This window comes from Tachysurus fulvidraco, chromosome 13, assembly GCF_022655615.1.
Source record: "Tachysurus fulvidraco isolate hzauxx_2018 chromosome 13, HZAU_PFXX_2.0, whole genome shotgun sequence".
Classification (NCBI taxonomy): Eukaryota; Metazoa; Chordata; class Actinopteri; order Siluriformes; family Bagridae; genus Tachysurus; species Tachysurus fulvidraco.
Window position 1 is genome coordinate 14,515,944 of NC_062530.1, and position 20,259 is coordinate 14,536,202.

Below are 20,259 nucleotides of genomic sequence, written 5' to 3' on the forward strand. Positions count from 1 at the left end.
GAGTGGAAGAACTCGAGTAGCGTGCACAGATCCTTGACCTCAACCCCACTGTACAATGGCAAACTCGCTCCAGGCCTAATCACCTGACATCAGTGCCTCTTCTTATTAATACTCTGAACACACTAAATAGTCACAAAACTCTACAGCCATCTAGTGGAAAGTCTTCCATGAAGAATGGATGTAAAATGGGGCTCAAAACCATATTAGAGAAGTGGTAGCTGATAAGAAGGTTAAATCCCAGGACCAACAAGCTGTCACTGTTGGGTCCTTGCAAAAAGCCTTTAACCCCCAATTGACCATTTGCATTAATGAGATAAATGTAGGTGTCTATGTTTGATGGTATCTGACAAGTAAAATGTAAATATCAAATATTAATGTCTAGGATTTTAAAATGAGCTGGCTGTGATAGTCAGGTGTCCACATACTTCTGTCCTATAAGTATATTCACACCGATGATCAAGTTAGAGTCACCAGTTCAACTACCAATGTGTTTTGGAGAGTGGCATGAAACTTACACAGACACAGAGAGATCAAGCCAAACTCAGTATACTACAGATTTGTGTTTAATTGACAGTGAACTGGGCACTTGATCAAACCAGGGACCCTGGAGCTGTGAATCACTACCCACTGCAACATGACTTATTAAAAGGAACCAATAGCACGCAAGAAAATCTTCATCATTTAGAGCTATAGTTGCTATGTCTGTGGTTTAGGGTTAATTAATTATTTTAATTGTGTGTGAGTACTAAATCAGCAATGACTTCATTAAAAGCTGTATTACAGTACAGAATATGCAGAAAGCTGATACACTAACAATGTGTTCATTCTGCATCTAAGATCTAATGTGGAACAGACAAGACATTTGTTCAAGACGTTAAATCTGAGCAGCAGAACATTTTTACAAATGCCACATATCACAGAACCAATACTAACAAAAAAAAGAGACATATTCTTAATTTATTTGATTTCTTTTTACTAAAATATTTAACAGGGATCAGGATACTGTTCCTAATGCAGTTTTATTACACTTTTTATAACATCACTTATATTCAGAATATTATATACAATCACAAGCATAATAATTACATTATTAAAAAAAAGACAATGAAAAACCCAGTTAAAGCAGCAGCCACAGGAATTCAGTCAATGATCCCTTCATACTGTATTATGTGTTGTAGTGTTATAGTTGTATCAGAAGTACTGTTACATTAAATCAGCTCATACTGTAGGAACACAAGGACCATCTCAACAATCCTCAGAGAAAATTTACTAGCATGAATAAAATGTTTTGTCTATTAGTGCTGCAGTATGTGTGAAGGCATTTTTAGTCTCTATTCCAGTCGCGCTCCACGAGCTCCAATAGCAGTGACGTGACACACTTCAACATCAGCACCCAGCTTCTGTAACTCATCCAGCCAGATCTGTTGTTTCTGAGACAGACGGTCATTAGGGCCCTTCACCTCCACCAGCTAAAAGAAGAAACCATGAAAATTAACTGAAAATCAAGAAACTGTATTTACCTATTTTCATATGGCATCCATCCATCCATCCATCCATCCATCCACCCACACACTGATCAACCATAACATTACAACCACTGACATATGATGTGATTAACACTCATTATCTCATTGTATCTTATTGCCCAGTTGTCAATGGCTGAGATATTAGGCAGCAAGTGAACACTCTGTTCTCAAAGTTTATGAAAATTCAAGCATAAGGATCTGAGAGCCAGATGTCTAGCTGACTAGTTCAGAGCATCTATGAAAAGTGGTTGACCTGGCCTCCAGATTGCCCAGATCTCAATCTATTCAAGCATCTGTGAGATGTGCTAGACAAACAAGTCCATTACAGCACACTAGATGTTATTTTACATCCAGTAACCCTCTGCCCACCAATTTTCTCCCTAATTTAGCCTAATCTGTACACATCAGTCAGTTCTCTTCTCAACATGCAAAAAATTACGTTTAATTTTATAATGTCACATGGCCTGGCCCTCTTGTGCTACCAGTAAATGTTGTCTAGCCAGAATCACCAAAATAATGACTACTGGTAACTGCTAGTATCAAAGCAGGGAATGAAGAAATGAAATTAAATACAAAATAAAGAAATGAAGTATTCTCTTCAAAAAATAACCATCAAAAAGTTTGTATTCAGTGAAGGTAACTTCCTGAAATTCCTGTCTTCAAACCTTACCTTATAGCTGTTATTTGAGGTGTTCCACACAACCAGGTCAGGAAGTCCTCCTTTGCTATGTCTGTAGTCCTTTGCCATTTTAAGCACCACACCACTTAAAAACTGTCCTCCTAGACATGCTACTAAGCTCTAAAACAGCACAAATGTATTTAACCATTAATATATTCATTAGATTTCATTTCTTTATAACAACAAGCACCTTGCTCATCCATTTAAGTGAAGAGAGCTTACACAGTTTAGGAGCTTCAAATCATTACAAGCGCAACCTCTTTATATGAACTACAACAACATTAATGGACTTGGTACAATACTAAAGCTGTTTTTCTATTCATGTGAGGCACTTTATTCAGTTTTACACCTAACCATAAGCAAGCAGAAGAACAAATGTGTTAGGTAACCTGGGCTTGCTGAAGACAAGAGAATCTCTCCCAGTTGACAAGTGCACAAACTCTTCCCTCCTGTGAATTCCACACTTCAGCCAGTAGCTCCTGCAGTGTTTCTGTGGATGCCTCGGACAACAGCTCAGCCCGGGCCTCGATAGCCTCCTTCCGATTCTCATAGAAACAGTCAGTGTACAGGTCCAGGGGACATGTCTGGAAATGTATCAAATAAAGTTATTTGAGAAACAAGGCAACGGTATTTTATCACCCGTACAAACAAAGTACTTCTTTTGCCAACCTTCATTTTATATGCATAGAACATATACAGCAAAATATATGATTAATGTTATGCCTGATATGATGTTCTGAAGACATCCAAGACATTCATGTAGACAATGTCCCACATCAGAAGACCAAACAAAGTAGAGAATGTAGAGCCTTCACCATGAATGCCTGCAATAAATGGATTTATCAGCAACACATTTCTATATATTCAGCTTTGACATACAACAGGGATTAAAGTCAGCTAGTTCATGCTTTACTGCCTTAGGAAAAAAAACTTTAGAAACCTTGATCGAAGCCAAGTTCTCTGTAGTGTGCCAAAGCCAGCTCCTCGACAGAGCATATAACCATGGCATCACATCCTTCTCCAGAGCCTTCATGCCCAACAGCAGGCCTGAGGAACACAGATTTGCCTGTTCCACCCTCATGAGGAAAAAGCTGGCCTCGAATAGTAACCTTATGAAAAGACACAAAAGCAGTATTTATAATGGTGGTGAAGACTTTTAGACATCCATCTCGCTTCTTTTTTACAATACAGGATACACTTACATGAGTAACACTTTGCACACTGATAGAAGGAAGGTCTCGAAGGAGCAGGCGGTACTTCTTAAAACTCGCTGACTCCTTCATTCTGGTGGCTCTCTGGTGCAGTGACAAACGGTGACCTGTCCGTACAAGTGGATCATTCAATCCATCCCTGATGCCGTGGATAGCCTTTAATGTAGGACCCACCGTAACAGTTATAAGCTTCACAGTGTTACGGTAAGCTCAGAGTTTACTGTATTACTATGTTCATTTGCAATTATTACTGATTTCCATAATAATGATTTGCACAAAACTAATAATCATTATTATCTCCGTTTAAAATATGTATACATTATTTAGGGAATATGACTGAATGGATGTTATATGTTTTGTGATCTAATAGTGAGACAATGTTTTAGTATGACCAAATTAACCAGGTGCCTGAAAGTGCAGTTTTTTAAGACATACTCCTCCGGAAGTGTTTTCACATCCACAAACTGGATCATGATACCTGCTCATGGCATTTTAGGTGCTGCTGGAGATTGAGTGCCAGTCTGTCCCACCAGCGCCCTCTGCTGTCTGGACAGAACATTGACTGAGACAGCAGAGAACGTAGCTCATCCACTGCATCCTACAGGGACAAAGGAGAAACCTAACTACAAGAAGTTTGGCAAATATGTCAATAAATCATATCTTTATTACTCCATCATACAGCTCCACTGCCCTCTGTAACATGCATTCTAATTTATTCAATCATTTTGAATCCAGCCGCTGCAACTGCATTGCTTCATTAGCATAATAAATATTGTAATTATATAATCCTATAAATAATTAAGCACTGAAATATTATTTTCCTGTCATTTTAGCACTGGCACTATAGGCTAAAGGCATAAAAACAATAGTTAAATAAAACAGAGTTGATTGCCAGTAGCTTGAGTATTGTTAACTGAAGCCTTAAATGTCTCAGCTTTCTGTTTCTGTGCTATATATACACTCACCTCATAACGACGCAGCCTTTGTAGTATCTCAACTCCTCGAGACAATATACGTGTATATGTCCAACCGACTGTAAAGCAACGCAGGAACAAAGGTAACTGCTCCTGCCAACTGCACACAAACATAAGCTCATGAATCTCCTCAATGAATCCAGAAAATGCCTGAGAACAAAAAGCAATTTTGTAACTCCAACCTTAAGTCATAAGTTTGCTTCAAGTTTTGCCAGCTAGTCTTTGCAGAAGTATAAAGGGCTAAAGCATCCTCCCAGCAGCCAGCTTGCATTGCTGTCATCACCTCTTGAAGGGTTCGCATGGCAGCTTCATATCTGTTCAGAAGACTGTCACTTAATTCTCTGCCCATTTTAGCCTGGCTTCATTTTCTCATTTCCTTTAGAAGGCAACCAACTAGAAGATATTACATGAAATACTGTTACCTGATTAAATCTTCCCTGTCTCTAAACACTTGTGCAGACCGCTGAACTGTGTAGGCAGGAAAAGCCAGACGTCCAGAGTTGACCAGCAGAATGGTGTAGAGTTGTCCTTGACCCCCTGATGCCATTTCTTCCTCCTCCAGAGTGTCAGTAAGGGAGAAAAGTAGGAGGACACGAGAGAACATAGCATGGGGTTCCCGGCACAGATAAATACAGGAGCCTGCTAGCTGTTTCGCCCTGCATGAGATGTGAAAGTACAATATATGGCTAAATGTTGGTTTGCCAAGGCAGGTAAGAACTTGGAAGGAAGAAACTGATAAGAACCTTGATAACTTTGAAGATGAACTAGATACTGATTATAAAACCTCTCAGAATAGTGGAGGTTATTCGAACAACAGGGGGCTAAAGGGGGACTAAATTAGGAACGGATTGTTCATCAAGCCAGTAAGGGTGTGAGCCATATAGAAACCTTTAAGAAAAGTCAACGCAATACACTTAATATAAAAAAAGGGATTTTGAAATCACGCCTGACACCAAAATAGACCAAACTATAAATCGGGTATAACTGCCCATATGACTTGCCACAAAGATCTAACCTTTTGAGAATGACTGCACCAGTGTTGCTTTGGCCAGGGGCAAGAGAAAAGAAGGAGCGCTGTTTGGACAAAAGGAGAAGCCCTTCCACCAGCTGCTGTTTCTGGCTACTGCTCCCTGGTCCTCCTAGGTGGAAAGTCTTGGCCAGACTTCGGAGCTCCGGAGCAGGTAGAAGATCTAATACATCTTGGATCTCTGTGAGTTCAGACTCTAAAGCAGAAAAGAAGTTGCACGGTGTTACAGTAAATGCCTTGGGCTTTAAACAGCAAAGAGCTAGTGTTGGAAAGAAAAAATCCCACTCTTGTTCACCAACCTGTCTGGAGGAAGGCACAGGAGACAAGTTCTTGCACAACAGGATTGAGGTCTGAACTAATCTCAGCATAATCTAGTTTGCTCACTTGCAGCCATTTTAACTTCCTCTGAAACAGACGCACATATAGCATCTGTCCAGGAACTACATGAAAGGAAGAGTTAGTATTTATTAGATAATTCACTATCCATATGTATTAAACTGTCATACGGCCCATGTAACATAGATGAACACTAAACATTGTACTAGATTTCTGATTAATCCACAGTGTGTGGATGTTCTGAAGTACAGAATATTCCCTACCTGATAGCTGCTTGAACCTTTGGATAGATGAGAGTTCCTCCTCACTGAAGAGTGCTCGGTCATCCTTATTCTCCAGCACTGTTCCGAGAACAGTTAGGAAGTTCTGAAGATAGTATGGTCGTCTGAGGGAACCATGGTTCACAGAGGAGTTGCTAGCATCTTGTTGAAGATCACTGCTTCTATCTGGTAATGGATCAGCACTTGCAGATTTGGCACTTCTTTTCCCTGAAAATCGTGTTTTCTTCTGCATTTTTGTGGCTACCCCTGCACCAGGAGTCTCTTCTTTCTTCCTCTTCATTAATCTCAACGAAGCAGCAGTGTTTGCTGACTGAAAGGTATCAGGACCCAAGGAGTCTAATTTTGATGTGGCCTGCTTTATTTCTTCAACACAAGGTTCAACACGATTTTCACTTGGTACCTGAGAACTTAAATCTGAACAACTAGTGATGACTTCAGCATTAAGGCTTACATTCTCATCAAAGTTTTCTTTTTGTGAACTACTTGGCTCACATAAAACTGGTTCTTCTTTAATAGATGTTTGGGGGCTGGGAATTTTAGAGTCCTCTAAAGAAAATAACCCCTTTTTCGAGAGTTTTGAAGACAACCGCCCAAGACTGACTATCTTGGGCTCTCCAGAATGGGGAGAACTGTTGTTTGGTGATTCTTGCCCTGCCGTGCCATTCTTTTTAAAATATGGGCTTGTTTTTCTATCCTGATCATTTTCATGCATGCTTGCATTTTTCTCTTCTTCTGCACTCTGAGGAGCATTATTTAAAAAGTGCCTGGATGTTTTCACCTGTTCATTGTCACTTGCAGATGCTGCCTGTGTGTCATTTTCCTCAAGAAAGTCTTGACACTGTGAGTCGATGTGTTCATTGATTTTGAAACGAGGTATGAACTTGCCACAAAGCGGGCAGGCCAGTTTTGAGGGTGGCGTGTTCTTGAAAAATGAAGTAATAGAAGGACCTTTCTGCAGTTTTGCATTACCCTGCTGATGAGCATTTTTTGCTAGAGAAAGTCTTCTTAGGGGCCTGGCATGGTCTTTGGATCGACTTTTACCAGGCTTGGGACCCATGCTCTTCAGATAAATAAAGTAGTTCAGGCGAAGCCCTGGTCTAAAGCTAGGCTTCTAAACCTACTGTACAGTATGAAAGCAAACAGACAAATTCAATACAGTACAAAAATAGGTTAGAACCATGTATAGGTCTTTGCATATCTGTTTTCAAACACTTAATTAACCCTAAAACAAACTCAGAAGTACTGTTTAAAGTACACCATACAGAAGTGTACAAATAGGTTTCAAATACAGGTTTCCAGATATTACCTTTAAAAAAATGACAAATATATTTGTATGTAAAGTAAAAAGACCATCAAGAACAGAAGAACAGAAACAAGTGGAACAGTCAATTACTACAGAAGAACCGTGGTAGGTTCCCCAAGACGCAGAGTAAAACTTATTAGCCAATTTTCTTATAAAACTGCACAAATTGTACCTGAGAAAACTGATGCAGTTGTAAAAAGCATAAGGTTTACACTCCAAATACTGACTTAGTCTTCAGCAATACATATTTCTCATAAAGAAATTCTTTATTTGCATTTTATTATTTTTTATATGATAAGGCATCTCTGCTTTTCGTTCCACATCTCCTGCACAATGTATATGATTTTAGCACAAATTAAAACAAACAAAACAAAGCCTGGACATTTGTTCTCGAAACAGTTAACAGGTTTTAGTACATAACCACAACCTTTCAACATGTATGCATTTTAAAATAAAATAAAACAATATTAATGTAAGTAAACCAGAAACTGTTACAGTGTTTGATGGCTTGCTCATGAAGATTATTTACATTACCTTCTCCTGAAATCAGCGTGCATTCGTACATCTGGTCAACTTCTGTCATCTACAGCCAAAGAAATCTGTTGCCATGTAAACCTAACAAAAACAAAGATAATGAAAATTAAGCATCTCTGCAAAAGAAATCTAACCTATAAACCATACATTTTAAATGTTTTAAGAGACTGCTTATTAGACATCATTTATAACAAACGCACCATTGTTTTCAATAATTATACAAGTTATGCTATCAAAATAATTAAGTATTTTAGTGTTGCCAGCAGCAGGAAAAGAAAAAAAGAGAAGAAAAAAGAATGTAACCATGGTGCAAAATTGCATTTATAAACATTTACGTGCCTAATTAGCAAGGAATGCAATCATGTTCCTGCTTGTACTGTACAAATAATTCTCACCAAAAGCGATACATTTCCCATTTTTCCAAATGTTTCCATTCTGAGTGTCACAAAAGACTCTAACACAATCAGCTGTGCAGGTATTACTGTATACTTAGCATTCAGTTTCCACCAACAATTAAACCATCACTAGCACTAGACAATAATGAGCATAAGCCTTCAATTTTTCCTGAAAAGACAAAATTCTCCATTATTATATTTTGAGCATTTTTACTGCTCAAAAATATTTTAAGCATGTATCGCCACGGTTTTTTAAAATCTTAACTTCACAGCAATAATTTAAAAAAATTCTCATAGTTTTTCTACACTCCTTGTTTACGTTTTGCACCTTGAATCTGTTCCATTTGACCTTTTTGAAAACATGTTATTACATTAACTCAAATGTGTTAAAACATCTCCATAATCTCTCAGACTGGAAGACATGTTTAGGCCAGACTAGTATTCACTAGTGAGTCTGGCAAGTTTAGTAAAGTGGTGCTTTGTTCAAACTTTTCTCTCGGTAGGCCAGATTCAGTGAGGAGTAATCTCCAAAGACTTAAAGAGACTCCTAAGAGATCTTGTCAAGGGCATCTGCAGACTACTTATATCACATCTCCTCCAGATTAACATATGAAAGCACTCGAAGTGTCAAAGTAGTAATAAATGAATGAATGAATGAATGAATGAATGAAAATAAATAATTTAAATGTTAAATGGTATCTTTCAAAGTCGAAAAGTTGGCATGAATAATCAAACTTTTCATTTAAAAAGTTATTGCAGAATTTCTTTAGCCTGGAAAGGACAGGCAAAAATTGTGCTTCCCAAAGAGCTGGATTGTGATTGCTTAGTGCAATATCTGCTCATGCTCTGGACATATTATTAAAGTACAGTGTCACTGCTGACGGCATTGACTGCTGTGACCATTCAACAGCGGTCAGTGTCATCCTTTATTTTTCTCCATTCATGAAGATATTGTTCCATTTGGCAAAAAAATCTTATCTCATGGTATTCTGTAAAAACATCATACTGTATGTTTGTGCCCTTTTAAAGATCAGCCTTTCTGCCCCACTGCATACAGAAGAGAAATGTTTAATCCCACTGCCACATGTAACAGACTTAAACTCAGAGAAATCAAAACTGATTCTTAGTTCTCACAACGCCATCTCACCACAGCGGGTTTTTAACACTTTACCTGTTGTTGGACAGGATTTCTGACTTTAAACAAATGTAAATACAACTTTCTATTTAGGACACCCTGAAACATTTTCCTTTCATAGATTTGTGTTGGGAAATGAACAGCCACCTTTATATAACATGAGACAGGCACTTATTGTCAAAAACCCTGCATTGCCTTAAGCTCTAATAAATAAAATTAATCATGTTCAGTAAATGTACCGTTCTAGTTAAGTACTCTTCTCTCACAATGCACATGAAAACACACACAGGAAAAGAAAAAAAAGAAGAAAAAAACAAAATGACATTTGACATTATTCAAATAGACAGTACACTACAGATTAGATATCTTAATATGGCTAAGAATGTGTTAAATAAAAATAAATAAATGTTTATTCTAAAAACATCATTTTTAAAAGGTGCAATGCAACCATAAAAACTAAGACTCTAATAGCAGCATTATTGTAAATCACTTTCTTATAGTGTCTTGAAAGCTTATTATTATTATTATATTGTTTAGAGATATTTATACATTACATATAATAATGTACAACGTCTATCATTTAAGATCAAATTGCACCTCATTTTGTACTCATCTGTTAGTTTCCACATTAAACCGAATCAAACTTTCACTTACACATTCAGTAAACTTCACTTAGTTACCTTACTAACTGTGAAAGCTCCTTTTCTGCTGTAAAACACACAATCTCTTGTTTAAATGGTGCAAACTTTCAGCACAGAGCCACATATGACTGATGCTGATGTTTATAATAACAGAGTAGAAGATAAACCTTAAACTACCAGCTGACTAAAACAGCTTACAGCTTATTAAAGCAGACATTATTGTTAAACCTGTTGCTAAATACTCATAGCGTACTGAGAAGAATCTAAAAGCGACTCATTTATGCTCTCTATGTTGATCTAATAACATGCGGTTCTGTAGGATACCAGATAGCAGGAGGAAGTGCGTAAAGATTTTATATTTCAAAATAAAAGTCTTATCTGAGCAACGCTTTAAACGTGAAATGAAGTTATGGAGAGAGAGAGAGAGAGAGAGAGAGAGAGAGAGAGAGAGAGAGAGAGAGAGAGAGATTTGTTTCATGAGCTTTTTTCATCATCCTAAAAAACAGTGGGATTGAGGTCAGGGTCACAATTCTCCAAACCAAAAGCATGTCTACATGAACCTCAGTTTGTGCACAGGAGCATTGTCATGTTTAAGGCTCTCAAAGAAAGGAATCTTAATGCTACAGCACCCAAACTCATTCTAGACCATCCTAGGAAATAAAGTTTCCTGGTATTATTGGTTTGTTTGTTTGTTTTTTGCCTAAAACGAGTACAATATTGGGTTTGACGGTTACGACGTCTCTATTATTACTCAGAAAGGAAAAGGGAAAATATTCAGGTCTTGTGAGTGAATCTATTCTAACAACAGGTAGAGGTGCATAAGGTGGAAAATAATTTTCCTGACTTCCTCACCAAATTATCCTGACTCAAAACACACTTGCACTGCATATCTCTGTGCTGTCTGTGCACTGCCATATAACTCATTTTCTATCGGTTCACAAGAAAGATCTTTTTGTTAATCCACCAATCCAATTTGTCAGTGGACTCAGAAATGGCTTTGTCTTCATTCAGAAGGCACTTATGCCACACACACTGAACTAAATTGATTACGAATAAATAACTAAAAAAATTCTTGTGATGTTTAGGCCTCCACACGAGGTCAGGGGGATCACAATGTCAATGTCAGCAATGTCAATGTCAGATGTCACAATGTCACAATGTCAATGTCAGCTCAGACACAGCAGACCCAGAATGAATTGCTCAGGCCCCTTTGACCATTAGCATTAGCCAGTAAGAAACAAAACTTGAAAGAAACGCATTTGAAGTCTCTCCTTCACACACACACACACACACACACACACACACACACACACACACACACACACACACACACACACACACACACACACACACACACACACACACACACACACACACACACACATTTGTACTCACATTGTGAATATCCTGGCTGATAGAACTAATCCAATGTGAGAAACCTCTTAACTGGTAAAACATTCCATATGTGGAAGCTCCAGCGCAATATCATTCAGCTTTACTTTGTTCATTGTCCACATCCATGTCCCTTTGCAGCAGTTAAAAAAGTGTTGTGTTAGCCTTCAACCTCCCTGATTGCTAGCTGTTTTGTGATAGGTGAGAGCTGATTACCAAGTGAGAGCATATAGGGGAGAAAATGAGATGAAAAATCTGGAATACAGTATATAGCATTCTATATGGTCCTGTGCTCTACTGCAGCTCTACTGCCAAACTTGGTCCTTGGTCTACTGTGCTCTACTGCAGCTCTACCGCCAAACTTGCATCCTTATCTGAGCCAACAAACCCAGTGATATATTTTTTTGCAATCGTACTGCTATAGTTTTAACTTCATAGAGTGCCCCTATTGTAGGCATAATATCTATAAGGGAAATGAGCAACACATGCAGTGACAACGTGACTCAAGGCCATTTATTTTCAATGGGTTCTTTTGACCACTGGCATCATGAGCTACTGTGACTGCTTGGCAACCAGATGTGAGTGTGTCCAGAAATGAGCAGCACACCTGATTTGTGGCAAAGAGCACACACTGATTCTCCTTTCTCTAGTACGTTATGATGTGTAAATATAATTGTATATAGAAACACCTGTTTAATCTTAATGGGAAAAAAATGCTAGCAGTACCCATATTATTAATAAACATTACTATTGCAAGCAAAAATTGCTGTATGTATGAATGCAGCTTCAGAGATAACCTTCACACTCTCCAGAGTATCATACAATTCGGTAAGCAGTGTGTCAGGTCTTTTATATTCAGGCTTTTAATCAGCATGGATTTACAATCAGAGTTTCATCAGTCTGAAGCATGTCTGAGGTCACCAGTCTCTCTTCTGGAAGCACTTATGCTCCTGCATGCGCCACCACAGCCAGTATGCCTGTTATTAGCTTGCAGCTTCAATGTGCTCTTAAACATGCAGAAGAGCTCTATTGAAACTGGTATATTGTGAAATAGGACACTAAGTGTTTGCGTTTGGGTGCATGTACTACAGAATGTGTTCAATCAGCTGGGTTGTTGAGAGTTTTTCAGTGCAGCTTCAATACCAGTCTGTAGTGCACTCGCTGAATCACACGTTCAATATTACAGAATATTCTAATGATAGACAAAATATAAGCACTCTCCTCAGAGGTGAGGAAGCTTGGAGAACCAGCAGCAGAGAGCGAATCATGGTACGCTTCTGAATGCAAGGAATTTATGAATTTAAATCACCTGATCACTCCAGATCTGTGACACACTTTACTGAAGGTTTAGCATGAGCAAAATCAGCATGAAGCAGAGAAAAAGATTGGAATGTTATATGTTTGTTTGTTTAAATTCTCATCCTCAACTCCTTGGAAAAACAAAAATCGGACAAGGAATAAAAAGGATAATATGTCTAAGTGATGGCCATTTATAGGTTGTACACATGGGTTCATGATAACAAGGTGACTTTGCTATTTGTAGTGGGATTGAATGAATCCCCAGTGGCTATAAAACAAACCACACTGAAGTGAAGGTTTTACATGTTAATGTGCTTCAAGAATTGTACCTACTGTATAACTTGTTTTGATTTCTATGCAAGTATTCTATAGTTACATTACATTAACAGCATTTAGCAGACGCCCTTATCCAGAGCGACTTACATTTTTATACCCCCGAGGGTTAAGGGCCTTGCTCAGGGGCCCAGAAGTGGCAGCTTGGTGGACGTAGTAATCAAACTCACAACCTTCCAATTGGTAGCCCAACACCTTAACCAGTAGGCTACCAAACCCCCCTATAAGTATAGTTTTACTAATAAGTCACTACAGTTACCTCTTAAACTTCCAGTTTATTAACTTTACTCTTCTCCAGTCCATTGAACTAACAGAATAGAATTCATTTACATTAACATCTTTATCCAGGAGTTAAATTGATTATCAGGAGTCATCATTATGCAGCTGAGTTGTTAAAAGGTTAAAGGTCTTGCTCAAGGGTCTGGCAGTGACAGGTAAGTGGTAGTGAGATTTAAACTCATGATCTTGTAAGAAAGCCTTTTAGGAACGTTTTAAGCTGCTCTGCACTCCAGCTGCTCATTCATTGGGTCACGGGTGTTTAAGGGCAAATCTTTGAAATAGAAGCACATAAAGTTTCACAAATACAGTTTTACAAGCAGTACGGTCCTCACAGAGACATGCACATAATGTTTGTAAAAAGTTTATTTAGAAACAAGTCAAACATAACACTTCAGTTAACAGTCCTCCCGGTTTAAAAATGGGGGGAAAGCTTAAACCATATAACATAGAAAAAGCATCCTTAAGCCCTGATGGAATTAAGGATCAAAGTAAGCAACAAAAACAGAATTTCTTAATTCTTCATAGCATGACCTGAAAATGAAAAGGCAATCCTCCATCAATAACTTAAACGACAATTAAGAAAATAAACCATTTATTAAAAAAAAAAAAAAAAAAGAAATGTGTGAAAATCCATTCCCTGGTGTGTATCTTGTCTTAATGCCAGCATTAAGTAAAAGGTTGATGCATAATCTCAGAATGTTATGAGGTGCAGCAATGGCAGATTTTGACACACAACACAAGACACACCTGGCAGGGGGGACAGAGGGAGTGTGAGAGGGTTTCCTATTTCCTGTTGGACATGGCAGAGAGACTGACCACTAAATTTGCTGAACTGTATGAAACAAAAAAGAGACCTTCAAAGTAACCAGCTGTCTGATCATTTGGTGAAGCAGAAGTCAAGCGGAAACATCCTTAACATGGATGATTTCTGCACACTGTATATGTACTGTATCTTGCCTTGAATCTTTTTTGGTTGTAGCTGGAGGTAGGCTAGGCTTGATTAATAGGCTACATTTTTTATAAAACCAATTTAAGAGACATCTTGGGTACAACATTTTTGAGCAGGAATGAGCTTCTACCAGCATCATTTCCACGAGGTAATGCAGAGCTGCAATTTCATTCTTAAAGTCAAATAAATTTATGAAAATCTTAGAAATGATTCATGATTGACTCGATCATCTCCGTGTTACTGTGCCGTACCTGAACTTGTTCGAGTTTCCTTTTAAACCTACAAATAACTATTTATTTCCCCAAAAACAGTGATGCGATAACATTATTCCCAGGTTTACTAAGATTACAAAGATTACTTTTGACCCAGCTCATACTAATAGCACAGATCTTAGATGTAGTCTAAGTAATAGAATAACTTAGTAATAAATTACATCAGGAGTGGCATGGCTGAATACACAGAGTAGAAGAAAGAAAACACGGAACAGAATTTAAGCATGGTGCATTGGGGTTGGCGGTAGCGCACTGAGCCTGCGTTGCGTCTCTCAGTCCTTTATAAAGCACTATTCATTATGGCCACTAAGTTTTGTTTATTATGTTCTTTAAGGCTTCAACCATTTTAGGAACATCACATTAGACTAGTAATGTATAAAAGCCTTAACATGAATATTTTGGTGAAAAGCATGAGCTTACTTACACATAACCCACTACAACACTAAATACACAAAACTTAAAAAAAATATATAATTTAAAATATTTTTTGTTGTTGTTGTTGTTTATGGCTATTAGTATTTTCTTTAGGAAAAAAATATCATAATTTCAAACATGACTTTCAGCTTTTTTCAGCTGTGAATGATTTTCTTTTCTTATTAATGACACCAATTTTCATCTTCTTTGAGTAAATCATTCATTCATCATTCAATCGTTTCACAAGAGCTCCAGAAGCCCAAAGGACCAAAATCATAAAGAAAACAGAGCAAAAACATTTAGATATTTAGCTTTCTTAAAATATTTTGTCATGGTGTGAAAAAGGTAATGTTGCATATTTTGATCATATTTGCTGGAGTGAGTTCAAACAAGCAGCACCAGTTAGGAGGGAAAGCTAGCCTACATTTTCTGACAAAGCACAGAAAAAAGATCCTGAACTGGTGCAAACATGAAAAACACGACAAAATGGAACAATATAAGCTGGAAGCCAATAGGAGAGCGTTGACCTTAATATGTGCTTCCTGCTGCTCGGGAGCTTTCAGAGTGTGTTTTGATGTACACAAACAAGAAAAGCGTGGAAGACGCTGAGAGCGTGGGAGATGATGACAAATGATAAGCCTTCCTTGTCAACAAGTTCAGCAGCTTCTTTCACTTTCTCGGTTTTTCCCTACCCAAACCAGCACAAACTATAAGTAACTAGCAACATTTGCTGGTTTCTCCTACAAAAGCATGAGGACACACAAGTTATATTATACAGAAAATAAAAAAGTAAACATTTTGACTTTCACACGAACAAATATGAATAAAAAAGAATAAGAATGCCATTTCATTACAATAGTGCCAAAAATTAAAATAAGATAACTTGCATAGGGGATGAAAGAAAATGTAGGTAGGAACACTTACTGAAAGGCATCATGGGAACTTATTTGAAACTATTTAATAGTGCAAAACCCCAAGAAGGAACAGGGGAGTGGGAGAGGCAAATAATTAAATACAACATATCCCCCATAACCAGATTAATACCAACCCAAACCATCATATACCCTGTGAGAACATTTTAACCAGGGAGTGCTATGAAACCCTCCCCCACCCCCCATGTGGACTTTGGTCTCTTGTGTAATTATTTGGGGCGATGGAGTTGTGAGATTGTTGTGGTGATGAAGATGGTGTCACCCTTTCCCTGCCCACTGGATTGTTGATTGCCATTAGCGCATCTTGTGATCGTCAGTGTTGCCCATGTTGGAGCCAGGGCTGGGGTCCTGCTGTCGCCTGGGCTGTGCCACACACACACACACACACACACACACACACACACACACACACACACACACACACACACACACACACAGAGTTAACATTAATAAAGTGGTTGGTCATTTAAGGATTGAAACTATATATTCTCACGAGACTGGGTTTCAGTATGCTATAGTTCAGAAATGAAAATAGAAGAAAATGCCGTTTATTGTAATATTGATCAGAAACCACTGGAGCACACAAAACACAATGCTTTAATTACACCTTAAGCATGGACGTTGCTGTTCTCTCTGACATCACAGCACATTTTCAGGTTCAAATACAAACAACTGCCTTGTGAGGCACGTGTTTATCAAGGATGCCAACTCTAACGCATTTAGCGTGAGACTCACGCTCTCACGTCACACCCCCATATTCTCACACAGACTCATGCAGCAGAGAGGAAAAAAAAATCGCTCCGCATGATCTCGCTAAGCAACGTGCAGAGAGTTTTTTTTGACAATTGTGAGGGAAATACACAATTTATTCACTGTGTGAATTGTGAACGCAGGCAGGTGAGTGAGTTACAGGGCTCTCCGTGTCTCCGTCCAGTTTAGACTAGTTACTAATAGGCCTTTGCTGTTATATAGTTTATTTAGAATTAAGTTAGCATTAGCAGAGTTGTTTGTTTTGCAGCACCGAGCAGTTATTTTACATAACTTTATCATAAAAAACAGTACAAAAGCATTTCCAGATGACAAATATCTGGACATGCCTAGAACTCATCGATCATGTCAGGATATTTGACTGGTGGTGGTGTCAGTATGGATACATTAGAATTTTCTGTTATAGCATGTTATCTAAAGTGTCAGGGTTCAAGTGGGAGCTGCATCCAAATCAATGATTAAGGCTGCAAAATCAGCCAACAGCATTTACAATAGAGCAAATGTTAATCTGTGAACATGTTAATCACATGTTAATCCTATTTCTGTGAAAATTAAATGTAATGTAAATCTCCCAAGAAATTCTGTACAGATACCAAATACTTTGACAGTCAATATATACTTAATACACTTCTGCTAATGCAAGAATTTTGTGTTTGTATTTTTTTCCACACCAAGCCATGCCCCTCCATAAGCCCCTCCTCCATAACCAAAGTTACACCCCCCAGAATCTCACACTAAACTGAACTCAAAAGTTGGCAGCCCTGTGTTTATATTAGCCAGTCGTTAGCTCATCTGTACTTTACTTCAATACTGCATCCATTTAAGAACCATGCTGTAAATTCAGAAGCTAATTACTGGCTTTAAATGGACATTTATACAAAATGTGATTACGTGGCATGAAACTGTACCCCACTGTATAATGATCACATGTTGCCCAATGAATACAGTACATCAGCACTGTATCCTACAATGTAGGATTTTTTTTTACATGGATCAATAAACATGATAAATGTTTAGGTATCATAATGTGGGAACTTAAAATCTAAACACAGCTACATGAAATCAAATCAGAATGTTCTGAATGACTTTGAAAAAAGGGGCTAATGATTTGATGTAAAATCAACATGCAACACATTGTAGCTCCAGTAGAGGGCAGCAGAACTCAGCTCCTGTGCAGACTAAAAATAAAGCTTGTTTTTTGAGTGAGTGGCAGGCAGTCATTAGTCAAATCATTTAAAAATAAAAAGATGACTCCTGCCTCGTATCACGGATACATATGTTTATGTGCATATGCCTAAATCTCTCCCAACATAGACTTCTAGACACGGACGGAGCAGACGGACAGGCAGACGGCAAGGAGGAGAGGCAGACACTGAGGCAGACGACGTGTGAGCTCATCGTCCGCCTGACTAACCGTTATAGTAGCTTCTAAGCCTGGAGGTGATCTAAACTTTTATTTCTTAACCTCCATGCATGAACTTTAGCTTTACACAATTAAGCTGGAAGCCTGCTGTAGTTCTTTTTAAATATGATAATACCAGCATAAGAGGATGAATCAGCAATAGCTCAAACCCATTATGCCTTTTTTTCACTGGCTTTTTCCGCTGCCATTATTCCCTCACATTAGTGAGAGCAAAATGAGAAGAGGTTTTAATTCAAAGAGCTTCGAGTTCAAAATGCAAGCACACATTATAGTCTGTTTGAATTGTACAACAGAATGTCATTCGAAACACTGAAATATTAACAACGCTCTAAATTAGGCCTCAAAACAAATGTAACGTGACTCTAGAAGTGGGATACTATCAGCACGACAAACCACAACACTGCACACTACAAAACATGTTAGAGTGAATGCTGTGTTTATGGTGTCTTTTTTACAATTTACAAACTGGTATAGCATCATTCCCCACCACACTACACTTACAGGATTGAGTGACTCTTGGTACCGTTCTACTACAGAGAATTTCAAACAGTCAGTCATCATTTTCAACTGAAATTGCAGCACAGCAACAACAGCAGAATATAGTAAGTAGCTTAGCAACAAGTTAGCCCAAAGACTGTAGTGTCTAACACGGGTGATGTTTACAATGTTTATGGTTACCTTCTCAGGACAGTGATTAATTTGGTCAGTAATTTGGACAGATTTAATCATGCTATGTGTCTGTATATTACCAGATTTGATATTAAATGTAAAAGACAGAGAACAGGTAATGTTCACTGTGAGTGCACAGTGTGAGTGTTTGGACATCATTTTGTAAATAAGAACTAGTAATTGATCTAAAATGACCCAAGTTGATGAGCTGAAATTTCAATTTTTAGGTGGATTTTACCATCTGCAGGTAGAGAATTACACGTTTGCATCAAACTTTGGTCTGTGTGTTTTTGTGTGTGTCCATATCTAGAGAAAACAATATCGATCATATGGAGCCAAGCAGGAGTGTTTGCCTGTACCGCAAGTCAATAGAGCTTAGATTAGGCTGAGCGAGACAGCACTCCTAATGAAGATGATCAATACTAATGATATATTAATACTTTCTTGGCCTGAGCATCAGTCATGTGCTAATCCCACCTGCAGTAAAGGCCAAAAGTTGGATGAAAAATGGCCCATCCATTCTCCATCCATCAGAGAGAAGGCCATTAAACTCTTACCCCATCCCCCCAATTCATACATCTCTGTGGTGGGACCACACACTCACATGCACACAATGCTGTAAATATTACACATACAGACAGAAAAATGAGTCTCTCTCTCACACACACAAACTCAACATCATTTCAGTCATTTCCATGCTGATTCTTTTCACTCAAAACAACATATGTTCTCATTTGCAAGGCAAACCTTGCCTTTGTCCTCAGATAATGGCATGCCACCCCTGCCCTGTCATTTCGAATACAGGGCTGTATGTCATATGAGAATCCCAGCCAGATTTGAACAATTATTCCCTTAGCCAGTGTAAATAAATTGGGATAGGGAGCTGGAGAGAAGAGATAAACTCCAGAGCCACACTCTCAAAAGATCCTTCAAGATTCAAAGATGTTATGTGGCCAGTAGAAGGAGAAAGTGTTTATTAAAGTATAATTAAAGGGGTTCAGACATTATGGATCGCCTTGGCTGTCATGGATGAAATTTATTTCCCCACTAAAAATGCATTAAAAATGATAGAATAAGATTGATTGCTCACTGGAAGGATTGGTCCAACTCTCAGAGGGCTTTCCAACATGACAGCAGAATATATTATTATAAACACACTGCCAGTTTATACACCCAATATTTTAATATTTTTGTTTAAATTGCACCATATTAAATACTCTACATTTGTAAAGCTAACCAAGAAAAAGTTTTATTCTAATTATTAAATGTTAAATGTTAGACTTGATTTTATTGGAACAATAATTTTGTCAGAAAACGCCAATCTTGTAATCAATTAAATTAAGGAATGTTTAGAATTAACCCCCTTTCATATTTTCTTGACTTGAAAAAACAATACACAAGACTTACCCTTTATTTACCCATTGTCTCTTACGACATCCAAGCAAGAGAATGTGTTTATAGCAAACAATGCACTAATTATGACATTT

The 20,259-nt window shown here is 38.0% G+C and overlaps 2 protein-coding genes across 8 annotated transcripts in view; both read right to left on the reverse strand.

The window, feature by feature from the left end:
- Nucleotides 1-1,000: 1,000 nt before the first annotated feature.
- On the reverse strand, nucleotides 1,001-10,398 carry fan1 (FANCD2 and FANCI associated nuclease 1). 4 transcript variants are annotated; one of them, XM_027162025.2, is made up of 15 exons: nucleotides 10,082-10,398; nucleotides 7,872-7,952; nucleotides 6,017-7,154; nucleotides 5,717-5,857; nucleotides 5,406-5,613; nucleotides 4,813-5,046; nucleotides 4,573-4,704; nucleotides 4,382-4,490; nucleotides 3,895-4,014; nucleotides 3,408-3,572; nucleotides 3,146-3,314; nucleotides 2,929-3,029; nucleotides 2,595-2,789; nucleotides 2,197-2,325; nucleotides 1,001-1,469 (listed from the first exon to the last, which is right to left on the reverse strand). In XM_027162025.2, the coding sequence occupies exons 3-15, from the start codon at nucleotides 7,089-7,091 to the stop codon at nucleotides 1,332-1,334; spliced, it is 2,916 nt and encodes a 971-aa protein (XP_027017826.2). In that variant the 5' UTR covers nucleotides 7,092-7,154; nucleotides 7,872-7,952; nucleotides 10,082-10,398; the 3' UTR covers nucleotides 1,001-1,331. The 4 variants fall into 4 exon arrangements, with proteins under 4 accessions (XP_027017826.2, XP_047678610.1, XP_047678612.1 ...); XM_047822654.1 differs by having other exon boundaries at nucleotides 6,017-7,151; nucleotides 10,082-10,383; XM_047822656.1 differs by having other exon boundaries at nucleotides 6,017-7,151; nucleotides 10,056-10,383.
- Nucleotides 10,399-13,690: 3,292 nt separating this feature from the next.
- cbfb (core-binding factor subunit beta) overlaps nucleotides 13,691-20,259 on the reverse strand; it is a 37,643-nt gene continuing 31,074 nt past the window's right edge. For 2 of the 4 annotated variants that reach the window (XM_027161540.2, XM_027161538.2), the window contains one exon: nucleotides 13,691-16,275. Coding sequence is in view for 2 of the 4 variants with exons in the window: in XM_027161538.2 (XP_027017339.1) it covers nucleotides 16,207-16,275 (69 nt within the window). In the remaining 2 variants the exon portion in view is untranslated. The remainder of the gene's footprint in view (nucleotides 16,276-20,259) is intronic. The other 2 variants (XM_027161539.2, XM_027161542.2) reach the window with 2 other exon arrangements.